The sequence below is a fragment of the Spermophilus citellus genome, assembly GCF_964194105.1.
Source record: "Spermophilus citellus genome assembly, chromosome: 12".
Classification (NCBI taxonomy): domain Eukaryota; kingdom Metazoa; phylum Chordata; class Mammalia; order Rodentia; family Sciuridae; genus Spermophilus; species Spermophilus citellus.
The window spans coordinates 114,616,926-114,633,834 of NC_138198.1; the positions used below are offsets into that span (position 1 = coordinate 114,616,926).

General features: G+C 45.4%; 1 protein-coding gene across 1 annotated transcript in view; it reads left to right on the forward strand.

Annotated features, from left to right (window-relative positions):
* The window catches only part of LOC308631669 (O-acyltransferase like protein-like), a gene marked incomplete at its 5' end in the record, with an annotated part of 30,566 nt that extends 15,128 nt beyond the window's left edge, over positions 1-15,438 (forward strand). Inside the window, 7 exons of the mRNA XM_081263036.1 lie at positions 754-919; positions 2,375-2,454; positions 4,481-4,594; positions 6,541-6,673; positions 11,407-11,593; positions 14,675-14,817; positions 15,134-15,438. Of these exons, the coding sequence (XP_081119162.1) occupies positions 754-919; positions 2,375-2,454; positions 4,481-4,594; positions 6,541-6,673; positions 11,407-11,593; positions 14,675-14,817; positions 15,134-15,259 (949 nt within the window). The 3' untranslated portion in view covers positions 15,260-15,438. The remainder of the gene's footprint in view (positions 1-753; positions 920-2,374; positions 2,455-4,480; positions 4,595-6,540; positions 6,674-11,406; positions 11,594-14,674; positions 14,818-15,133) is intronic.
* Positions 15,439-16,909: the final 1,471 nt, after the last annotated feature.

A 16,909-nucleotide genomic window follows, 5' to 3' on the forward strand; every position in this document is an offset into this window, starting at 1 on the left:
TATAAAATAGCTTGCTAATACATTTTTAGGTTGGTTACATGTTTGAAATTATAATATTTTGGGCTAAATAAGTGATCTTAAAATTAACTGTGCCTTTTTTTTTTACTCTGTAAAGTGCAGCTACTAGAAAATGCCAAATTGTGTGTGGGGGGTGTTAAAAGGGGTTCACGTTCCAGTTCCGCTGAGCCACACTGATCTAGACACCTGGAGTTTTGTGCTTCACCTTCGTAACTACTTTGAGTCCTGCATGGGAGCAGGAGGGATATGAAGGAAGGAAGAGACGAAGCCCCAGAAGGGGAGAGGGAAAGAGGGAGTGAGGAAGGAGGTTGTTATTGCTTGAGGCCCTGTGGAAAGAACACGAACCCGTGTCAGATCTCAGCACTGCTGTGTGGTTAGGTGACCCTGGGCAAGTCACCCTAATCTCCTCATCAGTAAAATGGAGGAAAGGGTTACCTGACTGGATAGGCTGAGGTTTAGAAGTATCTAAAAGGCTTCTATCACAGAGGCAGATATCCACGACTTGCTGAGTAAATGACGGTGATTGTGTCAGGAGGTAGCACTGACACAGCACATGGGAGCAGCTTAGCAGTGATTCTGGACCCCTGGATGTCTGAATGCTGGAGTGTGCTGGCAGGAGGCTGGCCTCCGACACAGTCTGTTGTAGAGCACCTACCCTCCGTCCCCCAGGCGCCCACCATAGGGCTGAGCGGACCTCTGGAGAGTCACCTCCTCTCTCCTGCTCTTTCCTGCCAGATTGCAGCCTCTTCACCTGTACTCAGTGTGCTTGTTGGTTGGATTGTTCCCTGTCGTTCCCTGGGGACCTGTCTGGGAAGTACCCAAACTCCACTGGGATAACTGCTGGCAAGCTTGGTGGACTAATCTGCTGTTGCTAAATAACTTTGTGTCCGTCCAGAATGCGGTAAGTCTCGAGTTGTTGGCTTTGTAAGGGCAGGTGGGTCACCCGTGCCTCAGTCACGGGGTAGGGCCAACCTGAGTCCCATCTCCCAGGGGGGTGGAGCTGTGTCAGTCTACACAGGGGGAAGCTGCTGTGAGAAGCAGAAGAGGGCATAGTAGTGTTAGTGAGGGGTAACCGCCAAGGTCCATGTCCCAAGGGGACAGCCCCCACGCCATCTTGGGTCCCATACCAGTGCATGTCCTTCACCCCAAAGGAAAGGACACCATCTTCACCATATTCACCAAGAGCCTTTCCTGGGGTGGAACCTCCCACCACACCCTCACCATAGGAAATTCTACTCAATTTCTAGCCAGACCAGACAGAGCTTGTTCAGAACTACAAGTTCCGTACATGCTGTGTCTACCCCAGACCCCCAGAGTCCTCATAATAAATGTGGAATGAAAAAAAAACCTGAAATAGCTGTAATTAAATCATGTCACCAATTCCTCAAATGTCTTGAAAGTGGAACAAAAAAGAAAAATTTCTAAGTGTGGCAGGTCCCTAATTATTGTACGTAACCACTTACTAATAAAATGGCCAATGCCCAGCAGCTTTGACGAGCAGTCCATCGGTGACAGGGGTCCTGGGAGACAGTCTGTCTTCCCAGCAGACTGCATTGGACCATTTATGGGAATCAGGGACAAGGACAGAAGCCAGTTACCTCTTTGAGGTGAAGTCCACCTTAGATACCCAGAAGCTAGGGTGCCAGGGCCCTCAAGACTGCTACTCATGCTTTTCCCCACCATGAAAGTTTGTCTTCAACTGTGGACAAAGATGCCCCTTCCTTGGCAGAAGGGCGAGCGTCCTGGGACTCTGGGGTCCAAGGCACAGGAAAACTGTCCCCAGTGATTTCCTCACACTGAAGGAAAAGTGGAGGTAACTACTTTATTTCTCAATATCCATGGACAGTTCCTACCATGTGGTTTTGCCTAGACGATCCCACGTGGACCCTGTATGGGAACACAGGGGCTTCCACCCAAGTGCACCTGGAGCCATGCCGTGGTTCCAAATGAGCACAGTTTTGCCACCTAAAGTTGGGGGCGAAGACCAGGCAAGGGAAAGAAAATAACACCAACTGCTGAGTTCCCACTGCACTGTTTTGATAATTACCTTGCACATTCCTGTAACATGATGGAGTCCAGTTCCCACAACGGTTCAAAGAGACGATCACCGGTTTTTTAAAAACAAAAAGAGAAAACTGTCCGAATCTCCATGTTGTAAAATGTACGATCCAGACTTGGTCCAAGGATCCATGGACCAAGGGATGGAAATCGCGCTTGCTCAAATTTCTTTCTCTTCCCCAATCAGCTCCTCATCCCAACCACCTACTGAGCTCTTCCTCCAAGTCCAGGCAGGTGGGAGATGTGGAGCAGGAGGCAAGACCTGAAGGCAAGAGGTCACTTTGGCTTCTCTTTGCAGTGTAATGGCTGGACCTGGTACCTTGCCAACGACTTCCAGTTCCACCTCACCACACCGCTGATTGTCCTTGTCTACAGAAAGTGAGTCTAACTGGGATAACTGCCCCTTGAAATTCTAAAGAAAGTGCTCTAGCTGTGTGTAGAGCAGATTTTTTAAATTGATAAAATGAGCTTTTCAGAAATGCAGGTCCCATGTCCTCTGTATTTACCTTCTTCCACATTCTCTTTTTATGGCCCAGCTCAGTACGTTTTTCGCAGAGTTATAATTAGCATGTAGGTAATATCTACCATTCAGGTTTTTCCACGTCAACTCTTCTTATAAACACTTCCACGTATTGACATAACCTGCATACCTGTCAGATTTGGGATTTATATGTCATTTTTTTGTGGCTGGGCATCTAGATTGAGCCCAGTTTTTCATGATTATAAATGGCACAGCAATGAATGTCTTTGAACACACTACTTCTTCTCTTGGTTATTTCCATGGGGGCAGATTTCCAAGTGGAATTACTAGGTCAAAGGGTAGGAGCAATTCTGTGCTGCTCGTTACCTACTGTAGATTGCTCTCTGGAAAGAAAAGAAATTTACAGCACACTCAGCAATGTATCAGGGTACCTGCTTCCCCACATTGGATATTTATCATCTTAATTTTTGTTAGTTTTAGAAATACTTTATGGCCTCAATAATTCATGCGGAGATTTATAGTTTGTGGACCACTCATGCCATATTTTAAGAGATTTATTATTCTTTTTTCTTGTCCAAGTACTTTTTCATTTTAAGAAATATTGGAAAACATTAGGATTAAGAGAGGGAGATACAGTCACCCAGTCTCTCGTCACTGAGGTTGAGGCAAAATCACTGTTAATATTTTGATGATTATGCTACTGATATTTTTTTTCTGCCCAGCTTTATATACATGAAAATGTTCTGTATAAATATGTTTCTATCTTTTATTTAATAGTTTTGTGACCCACACATTTCCCTGTACTATTTTACTTTTAGAAAACATAATCATAAAGCCTGTATAACATTCCATTTCCTGAATGAACTGTAATTTACTTATACCTTCTCCCATTGTTAAATACTTGGATTCTTTCCAATTTTATGCTTTTATCAATAATGGCCTGATGAATATATTCATGGCAATCATTTACCTCCAACTCCAATATTTCTTTAGAAAGCATATCCTTAGGAGGAATTACTGGGCCAAAGGGTATGAATGTCTTTGGGGCTCTTGAGTCATAATGATGAATTACTTTTTAAAAATCGAGACACCTGTGTTTGACATTTCTACAAAACTGCAGAGCCTCTTAGTCCCCACCCTTACTATATGAACCAGTACAGACTCCACCTTGCTCAGAGCCTGGGTTCTCAAAGCTCTTCTTTCTTACCAGAGCCTCTCAGTATTATAGCTGGGACTCCAGGGACCCTCTAGTCTTACACATGCAAAATTCCAAAGTGCACAAGCACTAATTTGTGTGAGGCCACCCTTGACCCATGGGAAATAAAATACATTGGAAAAATGCTTCCCTCTTTCATCCCCAGGCCAGTTCTGAGATATATTTCATGAGGCTCTGAAGAACATTCTGGAAGAATTCTTGTACTGGCTTTCCCTGCTTTCTTGTTCTTCTTCCCTATCCCCAATCCTACTTCCACAAGAACTGTGCACACCCATTTATCTCTGGCCTGCTTCCAGATTGGCAGCGGGACACCAGGATCCTCTTCCTACTCTGTCCCCCTCCCACGTCCTTGGAGTGAGTGCGGGTGTCCACAATTCATTTCTGCCTTGAGTAATTCATTTCTCTCTTTAATCAACCATTTACCTCCATATAGTATTGTGTAAAGGACTTTTCCTGGCATGGCCTCATTTTGAGCGGCACCATAAGCTTCTAGACAAGGAAACTCGAGTTGAAGGCCCTGTCCAAGCTCACACAGCTAGTAAAGGTCCTCCCACTTCAGCCCAGCTCGCCCCAATCCTCCAGGTCTCCCCACCCCCACCCCCTGGCAAAGCGAGGCCAGCAGGAGCTCCCTGGGTTGTCAGGCTTTATAAACGAGGTGGTGCAAGGACCCGCAGGGCCCTCCTCCTCTTGTCCTCTCTTCTTTGCAGAAGCAAACGTGTGCTTGTCCTCCTCGGGGCCCTGCTGTTCCTGGCATCTTTCACTGCCACTGCTCTGCTCACACTGGCTTACAAACTTCCCGTGTCGTCTCCATCCGCAGCCAGGTAACGGTTCCCAGCCTGTCCCCCTGTCCCTCTCCTGCCCTCCCATGGCAGACCTCCCAGGGAGGGCGGCTGAATGCCAGGCTGCTTGCTCTGGGTCCACCGGCTCGGCTCGTGGGAAAGCTGGGTGGGAAATTTTCCATCTGCTTGAGAAAGCCGGTTGCTTCCAAACTTCTGAACCTTGCAACTTGCCTCGAGGGGTGCTCTTGAACTCTCGCCGCCGCCCATGGAAATGCTTCTCAGAGGAAGGGAGCGCCCCCGCGTGGCGAAAAGGTGCTTCTCCTCTAGTGTGTGAATCGCTGCTCTATTGTTGGATGGAAGGATCGGAATTTAGGAATTAGGGGCTAACTCTTTGAGGTGACAAGGCTACTTCTAGATGGCCTGGATGTGATTGAACCTAGGACCTTACCCACGATGCTATTTTTCCTCCCCGAGAGCTATGTGTATGATCTTCCTTATAACCACGCTGTGGAATCACCAGCTCATCTATTCTCAATTCAGCAGAGTGACACAGAAGAGCATCAGACAGGTCAGCCATCTGGGCTGATTCCTCCAGTGACTGGCTTCATCTGTCACCCTCCTGCCTGCTGCCTCCAGACTCACACTGACCTCACCTCCACCACACAGCACACTCCTGGCACAGGGCCTTCACACTTGTCCTACACCCTGTCTAGAACGCTCTTCCATAGGATCTAAGATCTCTATAGGGCTTTCTCCTTCACCTCTTTCAGATGTTTGTGCAAATGTCACATTCCCAGAGTCTCCTTCATGGACGTCCCCATATAAAATGGTCAGAACAGGCCTGGTACATAAGTGCTCCCTATGTATTTGTGAGTGGGCGGGACGTGTTGCTAAATGAATGAATGAATGACTACACAGCAGGCTTCTTGGCCAGGAGAGCCATGCCCTTCCCATAAATGTCATCTGCCTCTGTGGGTGTGTCCAGGTGATGGAGAAAGGAGGCTTACTCATGCCTACCCCTGTGGTTCCCTCTGTGGGATGCACTATAGAGTCCCCTGGGAAGTTTTAGATCCTACTGGTGCTTCTAGCCCTACCTTGGGCCAATTGTTTGGGAATCTCTGGAGATGGAGCCCACACAACTGACTTTCATAAGCATTCCCCAGGTATTTTAGTGTGCAGCTATGTAGAAGAACCACTCACTAATCCTCAGGAAACTTCCCTGCCTGGTTGTCCCTGCATGGGCGGTGAGGGGAGTCAGAGCTAAGAGCATGTTTAGCTTTGGTGGGGGAACAGTGATACATTTAAAGCACAGTTCCCAATCGAGGCTGAGCTTTGCAAGCCCAGATGAGCTTTGACCATCTTCCTCTCTGGGTATCATGCCCAGAGTTTCTTATTTAATGAGCCTGAGTGTAACCTGGACATTTCCTGTGACAGACACTCCATAGGTAGTGCTTCTCAAACTTGACGGGTATCAGAGTCCCCTGGAAGGCTTCTTATCGCAAGATGGCTGGCTCTTCTACCAGTTTCCTCCTATTCAGTAGGTCAGGGGAGGGAAAAGCAGGAATTTGACTTCCTAATAAGTTCTAAACATGATGCTGCTGTTAATGTCAGGGGACCATACCTTGGAAATCACAGCATCCAAGAATATTCTTTGGTATCTTCTCAAGAGCCCAGCTTGGACCTCTCAGAATGCTTTTCCCTCATATTAGTCTCTTCTGGGCATCATGTTCTCAGAGCTATCCTGGAGTATCAGCCATCAGAAACAGTTATTTAAAGTGAACAATGTCATTCTATATCCTAGGAATTGGGCATGGAATTTGGACAAGCCAGCAGCCCAAGGTAGGGCACTGTTGGTAGATAAATGAACAAATGTGCCCAAATGTACCTTTGGTTTTGCTGGTTACCTCAATGGACATCTCAGAGATTCCCATTTCTATATCTAGAAGAAACATAACCTTTTATTTTATTTTCTTGTATTTTTTTTTCAGTGAAAATGAGACTGTAATGTATTTCTTGGAATACTACACCAAGCCCTACTGCCGATATGGACCATTCCTGGTGGGCCTCTTTCTGAGCATTTTCATGCACCAAAACCATCAGTCAAATATTCTCAAGACCAAGGTGTGGTTTTCCCATGCCTCCCTGTAAGGGCACTGGGTTGGTTGGGTTGGTGCAGCCATCTGTTCACACTCATCCTAGCCACGGGCAGGAGGAATCAGACTATAGGGTAATTTACTGTGCTGCTGTGTGTTGTGGATGTATCTTTGTGCTAAAAGATAGGAAGGAGTTGATTTTCTTGCCAGATCCCAATTCTCTTCAAGGAGTTTCTGTTACCAAGCTTCCAATTTAGAGCTCAGTGGAGTCCCCGCCATTAGAACTTTGGTTCAGACAATGATCTGGGAATGCATGCCCTTGAGATTATCATGGCAAGGCCCTCGTGGGAGGGGACAGAGTGGGTTGGATTTGTAAATCCTTGCAGTTTCTATAGACAGGATTCCTGGTCAGGTTTGATGATTCCATCTGGGAATCAAGATGGGAGGTGTCTAAACAGGGGGAGTCTGTTCCTTTGCCTTCCATGTGGGCCCTGAGCCCATCTTTCCTTCCCTGGCTCTCTTGTGGGCAGTGATTCTGGCTCACCACTCAAGCTCACTGCTCAAGCTGGAAATCTGGGCTTGCATGGACGCCTCCTGGTCACAGACCATGCCTCCTGGTCACGGACCACTCCTCCAGCTCCAGCCAACCGCCTCAGCCTGCAGATTGCTTTTTTTTTTTGAATTAATTTTTTTTTATTGGTTGTTCACAACATTACAAAGCTCTTGACATATCATATTTCATACATTAGATTGAAGTGGGTTATGAACCCCCAATTTTACCCCAAATGCAGATTGCAGAATCACGTCGGTTACACATCCACAATTTTACATAATGCCCTATTAGTAATTGTTGTATTCTGCTACCTTTCCTATCCCCTACTATCCCCCCTCCCCTCCCCTCCCATCTTCTCTCTCTACCCCATCTACTGTAATTCATTTCTCTCCTTGTTTATTTTCCCATTCCCCTCACAACCTCTTATATGTAATTTTGTATAGCAATGAGGGTCTCCCTTCATTTCCACGCAATTTCCCTTTTCTCTCCCTTTCCCTCCCATCTCATGTCTCTGTTTAATGTTGATCTTTTCTTCCTGCTCTTCCTCCCTGCTCTGTTCATAGTTGCTCTCATTATATCAAAAAAGACATTTGGTATTTGTTTTTTAGGGATTGGCTAGCTTCACTAAGCATAATCTGCTCTAGTGCCATCCATTTCCCTGCAAATTCTATGATTTTGTCATTTTTTATTGCTGCATAGTACTCCATTGTGTATAGATGCCACATTTTTTTTTTATCCATTCATCTATTGAAGGGCATCTGGGTTGGTTCCACAGTCTAGCTATTGTGAATTGTGCTGCTATGAACATCGATGTGGCAGTATCCCTGTAGCATGCTCTTTTAAGGTCTTCAGGGAATAGTCCGAGAAGGGCAATAGCAGGGTCAAATGGTGGGAATCAACCTAACAAAAGAGGTGAAAGACTTATACAATGAAAACTACAGAACCCTAAAGAGAGAAGTAGAAGAAGATCTTAGAAGATGGAAAAATATACCCTGTTCATGGATAAGCAGAACTAACATTATCAAAATGGTGATATTACCAAAAGTTCTCTATAGGTTTAATGCAATGCCAATCAAAATCCCAACGGCATTTCTTGTAGAAATAGATAAAGTAATCATGAAATTCATATGGAAAAATAAAAGACCCAGAATAGCAAAAGCAATTCTAAGCAGGAAGTGTGAATCAGGCAGTATAGCGATACCAGATTTCAAACTATATTACAGAGCAATAGTGACAAAAGCAGCATGGTACTGGTACCAAAACAGGCGGGTGGACCAATGGTATAGAATAGAGGACACAGAGACTAATCCACAAAGTTACAACTATCTTATATTTGATAAAGGGGCTAAAAGCATGCAATGGAGGAAGGATAGCATCTTCAACAAATGGTGCTGGGAAAACTGGAAATCCATATGCAACAAAATGAAACTGAATCCCTTTCTCTCGCCATGCACAAAAGTTAACTCAAAATGGATCAAGGAGCTTGATATCAAATCAGAGACTCTGCGTCTGATAGAAGAAAAAGTTGGCTCCGATCTACATATTGTGGGGTCGAGCTCCAAATTCCTTAATAGGACACCCATAGCACAAGAGTTAATAACAAGAATCAACAAATGGGACTTAATTAAACTTAAAAGTTTTTTCTCAGCAAGAGAAACAATAAGAGAGGTAAATAGGGAGCCTACATCCTGGGAACAAATCTTTACTCCACACACTTCAGATAGAGCCCTAATATCCAGAGTATACAAAGAACTCAAAAAATTAAACAATAAGATAACAAATAACCCAATCAACAAATGGGCCAAGGACCTGAACAGACACTTCTCAGAGGAGGATATACAATCAATCAACAAGTACATGAAAAAATGCTCACCATCTCTAGCAGTCAGAGAAATGCAAATCAAAACCACCCTAAGATACCATCTCACTCTAGTAAGATTGGCAGCCACTATGAAGTCAAACAACAACAAGTGCTGGCGAGGATGTGGAGAAAAGGGTACACTTGTACATTGCTGGTGGGATTGCAAATTGGTGCGGCCAATTTGGAAAGCCTGCAGATTGTTTCTCTTGCTGTGCTTTCAGGACCTCTGAAGCCAACTTTGTTGAAGCTGTTGTCTCTTCCCTAGATTTCTTCACTAGTTTTCTTGCCTCTGGGTGTGCTGATCCCAGATCTGCTCTTTCTTGATCTCTGTGGATGCTCATGCTTCCTTCTCTGCTGGGAACGTGCTTTTCCACCCTCCAACTTCCCCCACTGCCCCTCCCTTTCACCTGATTTAACTCCTGTCTATCCTCAAAGGCTCCTTTAAGGTTTTCAGATAGGTCGCCTTCACTTATCCCTCCCGGCTGGGTTGGATCCCTCCCTGCACATTGCCTGGTTCTGTCTCTTCTTATCTTTCTAATTTATTTTTGAACAATATTTTTTATTGGTGCATATAATTATACATAATGGTGGGATTCATTGTTACATGTTCCTACATGCTCACCACATAATAATATAATTTGGCCAATATCTTTCTCCTCCTTGAGGGCACAGCATCTCTTACTCACCTCTGAATCTGTGGCGCCTGGTTCTGAGATCTTAACTCACTGAAGCCATTCAATAAATGAAGGAATGAAAGAGAACTTGCTTTCCAGCGGAAGCAAGGAGTTCCATTGCACTAGCAGGATACAACTCCTGCCCAAATGCTTCTGTAAGACCCTCCTTTTGTTTGCCTCGGTTGTGTGTGTACCTCACAGACATTTCAGAGATGGGACCTTGGTCTTTGTAAAAACCTTCTTGTGTTGATCATGGCAGGAACAAGAGATAGGATTTACCCAGAAGTAAAGAGTATACAGGGGCCATGTGCCTTTTTAATAGGTTGGGTATATGATAGTCCATAGAAGGAGAGTATTCAGTTGTAGATTATAACAGAGCATCACTGAAGGCTTGTTTCAACATAGTCCAGGTTACGTGGGGTGTGAAGATGAGTGTGAGCAAAGGGGAAAGGTTAAGATGAAGAGGGAGCATGGGGAACCACTTCAAGGGCCAATGTCAGGAACAGGGAGTGGGGAACTAGGACACAGCAGAAGAACAACAGGGACACTTTAGGTGGAACAAACTCAAGCGTAAGAAGGTTTAAAATAAGGACCGAGTGCAATGCACCATGTCTTGGGATGAGTTCAGGCAGGATGCACTACTGGTAGAAGAAAGGCAGGGAGAGAGCACGCAGCTGGGATGCATTTTATAAGGCTGCAGGGCTGTCAAGACCAAGGACCTAGCAATGGGCTGAAGGGGATCCTAGGCTGACAGAGCTCAGAGCCTCTGAGGGTTTGCCTCTCCTTCCCTGTAGCTGGAAACTAGGGCAAGAGCCGGAGACCCTAGAAGGTCTAAGAGACTAGATGGTGGACTGATCTGAAGTTGGCTCCATTCAGTAGATATCATCACAGCAGCTGGAGAACTAGAACATGGGGAAGCAAGACAGAGCCGTGGAAGATGATTTGGAAATAAAAAGGTCAAGAAAGGTGGCGTAAGATCCATGACCTCAGACTAAGCAGTGGCATTTAAGTCAGGGAGCTGTCGGAGCTGAGAACTTCCCCACTCTCCCTTCCAACATTTTGTGCCCTGGTGTCTAGGGCACAGTTCAGGCAGGTAAGGTGGCCTGTGGGCTCTCCCACTTAGGTGGGGCAGGATTCAGCAAAGAGCCACCTCTGGTTAAGAGGCAGAATGGGAGGTCAGGAGTGGTAGAAGCAGGTTAGAGCATGACCTAATTGACTTTTTCTCTTTTAACCTTCATTTTGAGATGGTTGTAGATTCACCGGATACAGAGGGGTCCTGTGCAGCCTTCAGCCAGGTACCAAGTGACAGCTAAGGGTGCATTTCCACACCCAGGAATCGACATGGGCACAATCCATAGACCCACCCATTTTACCTATATTCATTTATGAACATGTAGTTCTGGGCCGTGTTGTCCCCAAGGCCCAACTCTTCATCACCACACGGCGTCACCTTCTCATCCCACCCCTTTACAGTCAGACACACCTCTCTGCCCACCCATTGCTCACCTGTGGCAACTGGTAAGCTGAGTCCTCTACTTGAGTCAAATTTACACAGTTGAGGTTTCTGAAGCGACAGAAATAACACCAAAAAAAAAAAAAAGTGAGTATGTACAAGCAGACATGAATGCACAATGGTTTCAATGGGCTGTGAGCCACTTCTCCTTTCCCTATAGGTGCAGGCCCTGTTGGGGTGGACTTGCTCCCTGCTGACCCTGTTCACGGTTGTCACTCTGGCATACGTGCTGGACGATCTCTCTGCTGAGACTTGGGTGGCTGCTGCAGTCTACCAGGCCCTCCACCGGACCCTGTGGGCTGCCGCTGTGGGCTGGGTCATCTTTGCGTGCCAGGAAGGCTATGGAGGTAGGAGGTGGCCCTGGGCCCTGCTCTGGCGCTCACACAGGGTGGCAAATCTAAACCACAGCGTGTGTACCCAGAGGGGCTTCTCTGTACTGGAGTGGTTGATGAATGGCTCCTACTGACTCAGAAACATCCATTTGTGTATATCCTTGGAGAAAACACCCCACATACTGTTTTAGATTTTATGTTGGTCTGTGTACAAATGTAATTCTGAGGACAAAGTTGTTACTGGAGACAGGAAAGCTAGTTTAGAAGTTGGAAAGAATTCAGGTAGAGAAATGCACTAAGAAAACAGCAACTTAGTGCCAGGGAATAAGACTTCTGGTCAACCCACCCTGAGCCTTCGTCTCTTCCTCTGAGGAGGTAAAGTCAAAGTTTCCAAGACCCCCTTCCATAACCGGGAAACTACTGCTGTCAAATCAGCTTTTGAGGTGCTGGAGTCAAGCAGATAAAGGTGAAAATGGAAAGAAAAGAATCTCCAGGTTAGAGATCTCTAACGTTTTCCTGATAGGAAGGAAGAGAGGGCATGGGGTCAGCAGATGGCAAGACTTAGGCTGGTAGGCAGTGTCCACAAAAAGTTGCAGCCCTGAACTTTCCAGAATCCCTGAGGATGAAGAGCCAGGGCCAGCAGAGGCACGACAGCTTCACCCTCTGAGAACATTGGTGGGAAGAGGTTAGACCCCGCCTGGGAACCCAAACCTATCAGCCTCAGCAAAGGGGTCGGAAACATGGTGTGATTCTAACATGGCTGGTGGAGCCCAGGATGTGCACCAGGTCCTGTGGGAAATGTCACCTGTGGTACCCCAGGTAACACTGGTCATGCCCCTAAGAGGTACACCGATAATGAGCTCTGTTTCTCTAGGAGAACACAATGCATGAAGTGAAAGCCACACAGCTGGGAAGTGGCCGAGCTAGAAGGAGCACCCAAGGCAGTATAACGTCAAAGGCTGGTGCGCTTCGATACTGAGCAACATTCCCCCTTTTGGATGTTGATTAGAATAATTCTTGAATTTTTGAGAATTTTAATCTAGTGATAATTTGTTCTGTTATATTCCAATTTTATTTTATCTTTCAGTACTGAGGATTGGACTGAGAGTCTTGCACATGCAAGGCAAGTACTCTACACTGAGCCACATCCTCAGCCCCTTTTAATTCTCTAATGAGACAGAGTCTCATTAAGTTGCTGAGGCTGACCTTGAACTTTCAAACCTCCTGCCTCAGCCTCCTGTGTGTGTTGGATTACAGGTGTGCACTGCCATGCCTGGCTGTAAGATACACACACACACACACACACACACACACACACACACACACACACTTTACAGCACTGGGGCTTGAACCCAAGGCCTCATGCTTGCAAGGTAAATGTCTAACACTGAGCCATTTCCCCAGGCCAATGTCCCAGTGCTCGAAGCTTTCCCTTAAATATGAAGGTGATGTTGAGGAGGAAGAGGGCTGCGTTCTTGCTGACTATTGTGTCTTCATTTATGGTGAACTTCAGATCCCCTGACCACAGCCGTAGGTCCTTCCCCATTCTGGGACAATGCCCCCAAGTAGTTCCCAGAGCCTCAGAATGTGAGCAGCTACTGGCCCTAGCCCAGCCCTGGCCGTTCACAGTACTGTGGCAAATGTCACGGGATTCCTGTCTGCTGTGTCCTGCTGCTCTCAAGAATGACTAGCTGATGCAAATGACCATGAGAGAAGAATGACTTTGCTTGTTAGAAGACTGAACAAATCTGCAGCTATATCATTACAGTGGCGCTAGTGACTTTTCTCAGTCATTAGTGTGAGTAAGGTGACGGTCTCTCTTCCTCCAGGTGCCAAATGAGCCCTTTTGTTTATTCCTGAGTGATGTATCAAAGGGGGCTGTCATGAGTCAATCCACAGGTACAGGTGTGACTGTTATCCTGGGTTCACGGCTCCAACACTGTTTGCAAGATATCAAGATTTGTCAGGCCGGGCACGGTGGCACTTGCCTCTGGCTCGGGAGGCTGAGGCAGGAGGATTGCAAGTTCAAAACCAGCCTCAGCAATAGCAAGGTGTTAACCAATTCAGTGAGACCCTGTCTCTTAATAAAATACAAAATAGGGCTGGGGATATGTCTCAGTGGTTGAGTGCCCCTGAGTTCAATCCCTACTACCAGGAAATATATATATATATTGATCAGTAAGTGAATGCAGGAGATTTAAGTGTTCAGATAAGTTTTGAGAAAATGTATATTCCTGAAGACCTTTATAAAAAGGTGACATTTCAAGAAGTGTCTAATTGAGACTCTCAGGATGAGGGAGGATCTATAGGTTCAAATGATCGTTCCAATCATTTTTAGTTGGTACCAACATAGACCATGCAGGTCCCTTAGATGACCATTCATCTCCTGACCATGTTACTCCTTTGGCTGAAATCCTGTCACTTTTAGCTGTGGCCCCTGAACTTATGTTTGGACTTATTCTAAAGGGCTATAAATTCTTTGGATCTTTCATGTTGGCCTCAGTTATTTTTATCCTAATTTTACCTAAATACAAACAAACATAAATCTGGATACAAGTTCTTATACTTATAGCACATACATTTATAAAGTCTCAAAAAAATTTATAAAATAACCATAAAACTACAAAACCAATAAAATCTGCATTAGCTCCACTAACAAAGTGATGACAATTTGCTGGTGTCCGTTGTGGCTCACCGCTGTGCGTGGGATTCTTGGCTTCGCGGGGCCTTCTTGTGTGCTTGGCGTACCTCTCTGAGATTAGGCTCTTTGATGACTTAATTTTCCTCCAACTGTTTTTTGTTTTGTTGCCTGGTGATATCTTGGATCACCTTAATTTGGATTCTGCTCAGAGCAAATCCATCTTTTATCTCTGAATCCATCTTGTTTTTTTATTCACTTAATTACAAAAAGTACTTTTGTATACTTGTTTTTATGCCAAGTGATGTTCTAATGCTGGGGATATAGCAACAGGGAAGAAAAAAACCCAGTGGGGTGGGGGTCGTGGGGAGCCTAGAGACTCCGTAGGCTGAATAAGGGCCCCCAAAGATCTGAGAGAGGGGCTTGTGGCTTCATGAGGCAGTGCGTGTCCCCTCCAGGTCTGGTGAAAAGGATGCTTTCTTGTGACATCTGGAGTTTCCTGGCCGGCATCAGTTACGCTTGCTACCTGGTGCACCCGGTTCTGATCATCCTGCACAATGCACTTCAGGAGACTCTTATCCACTACACTGATTCCAACATGGTGAGTTAGCCCCGGACCCAGTCCCCAGTTCTGTCACAGAACCACAGTTTTTTTTTTTTTTCTCTTCAGTGACACAGCAAAGTGTCAGCTTTGTGAGAAGCCTGTTTGCTTTTCCAAAGAGATTGATTGTTCTGTTTTACTTGGGGGAGAAAGAGGAAGGGCTTTACACAGGGTGACATCTTTATTTTACTTTTTAATGTCTGGGACTGTCTGTTCTACAGAGCCATTTCATATAACCAGGATGACACATTCTAAGATCCAAACCCGAGGGAATTGGAGAGTAAAACTGTATCCGCTGTACCCCTTTCCCTTGCAGTTCTATCTTTTCACTGGACACTGTGTGCTGACCTTTGTCTCTGGGCTGGCCCTGACGCTGTTCATTGAGAGGCCGTGGCAGGAACTGAAGCAGAGCCTGTGTGGCCGGGTGCCTGCAGAGCCATGAACACTCTAACTAAAACCCAGAAGAAGGGGTGGCCCTTTGTTGGTGGTGACGAGCAGAGGCCCTGATGTCCTCATGAAGCAAAGGATGCTTGTGTTCCTGAGAAGAGCTGTGAATCTTGTTTCGTGAACATTTAATACATACAAGTTCTCTGTGTTTAAAATAAAAGAGTGTTCTATGATCATTTTTGTAGGAGCACAATAATCGCCCTCGGCTGAATCATTTTAACAAAAATCTGGATTTCTTTTTTTGGGTCTTGGCTTGCATTTGATTTTTTTTTTTTTTGTATCAATGATCATAGTGTAAAATTAAAATGGAGCCAGGCTTGGAGGGTCCAGAGTAGACAAAGCCAGTTAACCTTCCTAAGTGACCTTGAACTTTGCTGGATTGGCAGATGTAAGCAAAACTTAACTTGAGCTATTTCTTGTAAATATTTATAATAAAGAAAAACAGAACTTAATCAACCCGGAGCAGCCAATGAACTTATATAACCAGGGACTTTCCAATGCCAGAGACTAAATAAGGCAGCTCTGTAACTGTCACCAATCACATGTTGTGTTTGCTTGCCTCCTGCGCCTGTCCCCCTCGCACTCCCTCTTCGGGAGCTCCTGGACCACTTGTGCCTTGGGGCTGCTTGATTCGTGATTGTTATTTGTGCAAACGGCTCTAAAATGTTATCGTGCTTCAATTTTCTTTTTTACAATAGAAAACGATCCAATGTAGTGAATTTATTGTAATTTGGCTTATGAGGTTCACTTGGGCTCTGATGCGTGCTCTTCTCAGTAAAATCACATGTAGCTTTCCACACCATGATCATTTGTGTGTTGTTATGACATCTTTGTAGTCTTTACTCTGGGACCTCTGGGTGGCATGACCCATGAGCACACATGATTCGTGGGGTTTCTTTCTGATCACTCTCTTCTTGAACATGATCTTTTCTACAACATGGTTCCTGTTGTGGATTGAATTGTGTCCTTCCAAAAAGATATGCCCAAGTCCTAGTCCCTAGTTCCTCAGCATGTGTCCTTATTTGGAGATAATTTTTACAGGGGTAATTAAGTTTAAATGAGGCTGCTGAGCTGGAAGACTAATCTAACACTAGTGGTGTCCTTATAAAAAGAGGAAATTTGGACCCAGAGACAGACACACACAGAGAGGGAGGACAATGTAAGACACACAGGGAGAAGATGACTGTGTACAAGCCAAGGAACATCAAGCATGCTGGTGAACACCAGGGAAGAGGCAGGATGGGCTATCCCTAGAGCTGTCAGAGAGTGTGGCCCTGTTGGTACCTTGCTTTCTAACTTGTAACCCTTACAACTGTGAAGGAAGGATATGTTTCTGTGGTCTTAAGTCACCTAGTTTGTGGTGCTCTGTGATAACCACTCTAGGACTCATAAGGCCGGAGGGCCAGGCTCTCGGCCTTGAGTTTTTAGCTTCACCTCAACTATCTACACTTATGAATATCTCTTTTTTCTGGTGGTGCTTGGGATTGAACCCAGGGCCTTGTACATGCTAAGGTGGCATTCCACCATTGAACTACATCCTTATTACAGATGTTTAACATTGCTGAGAATACAGCTCTCTGTTTACTTAGTAATCAAAGTACATATTAATAAGTTGTGGAGCTACCAGGTGCTCCTCTACATGGGA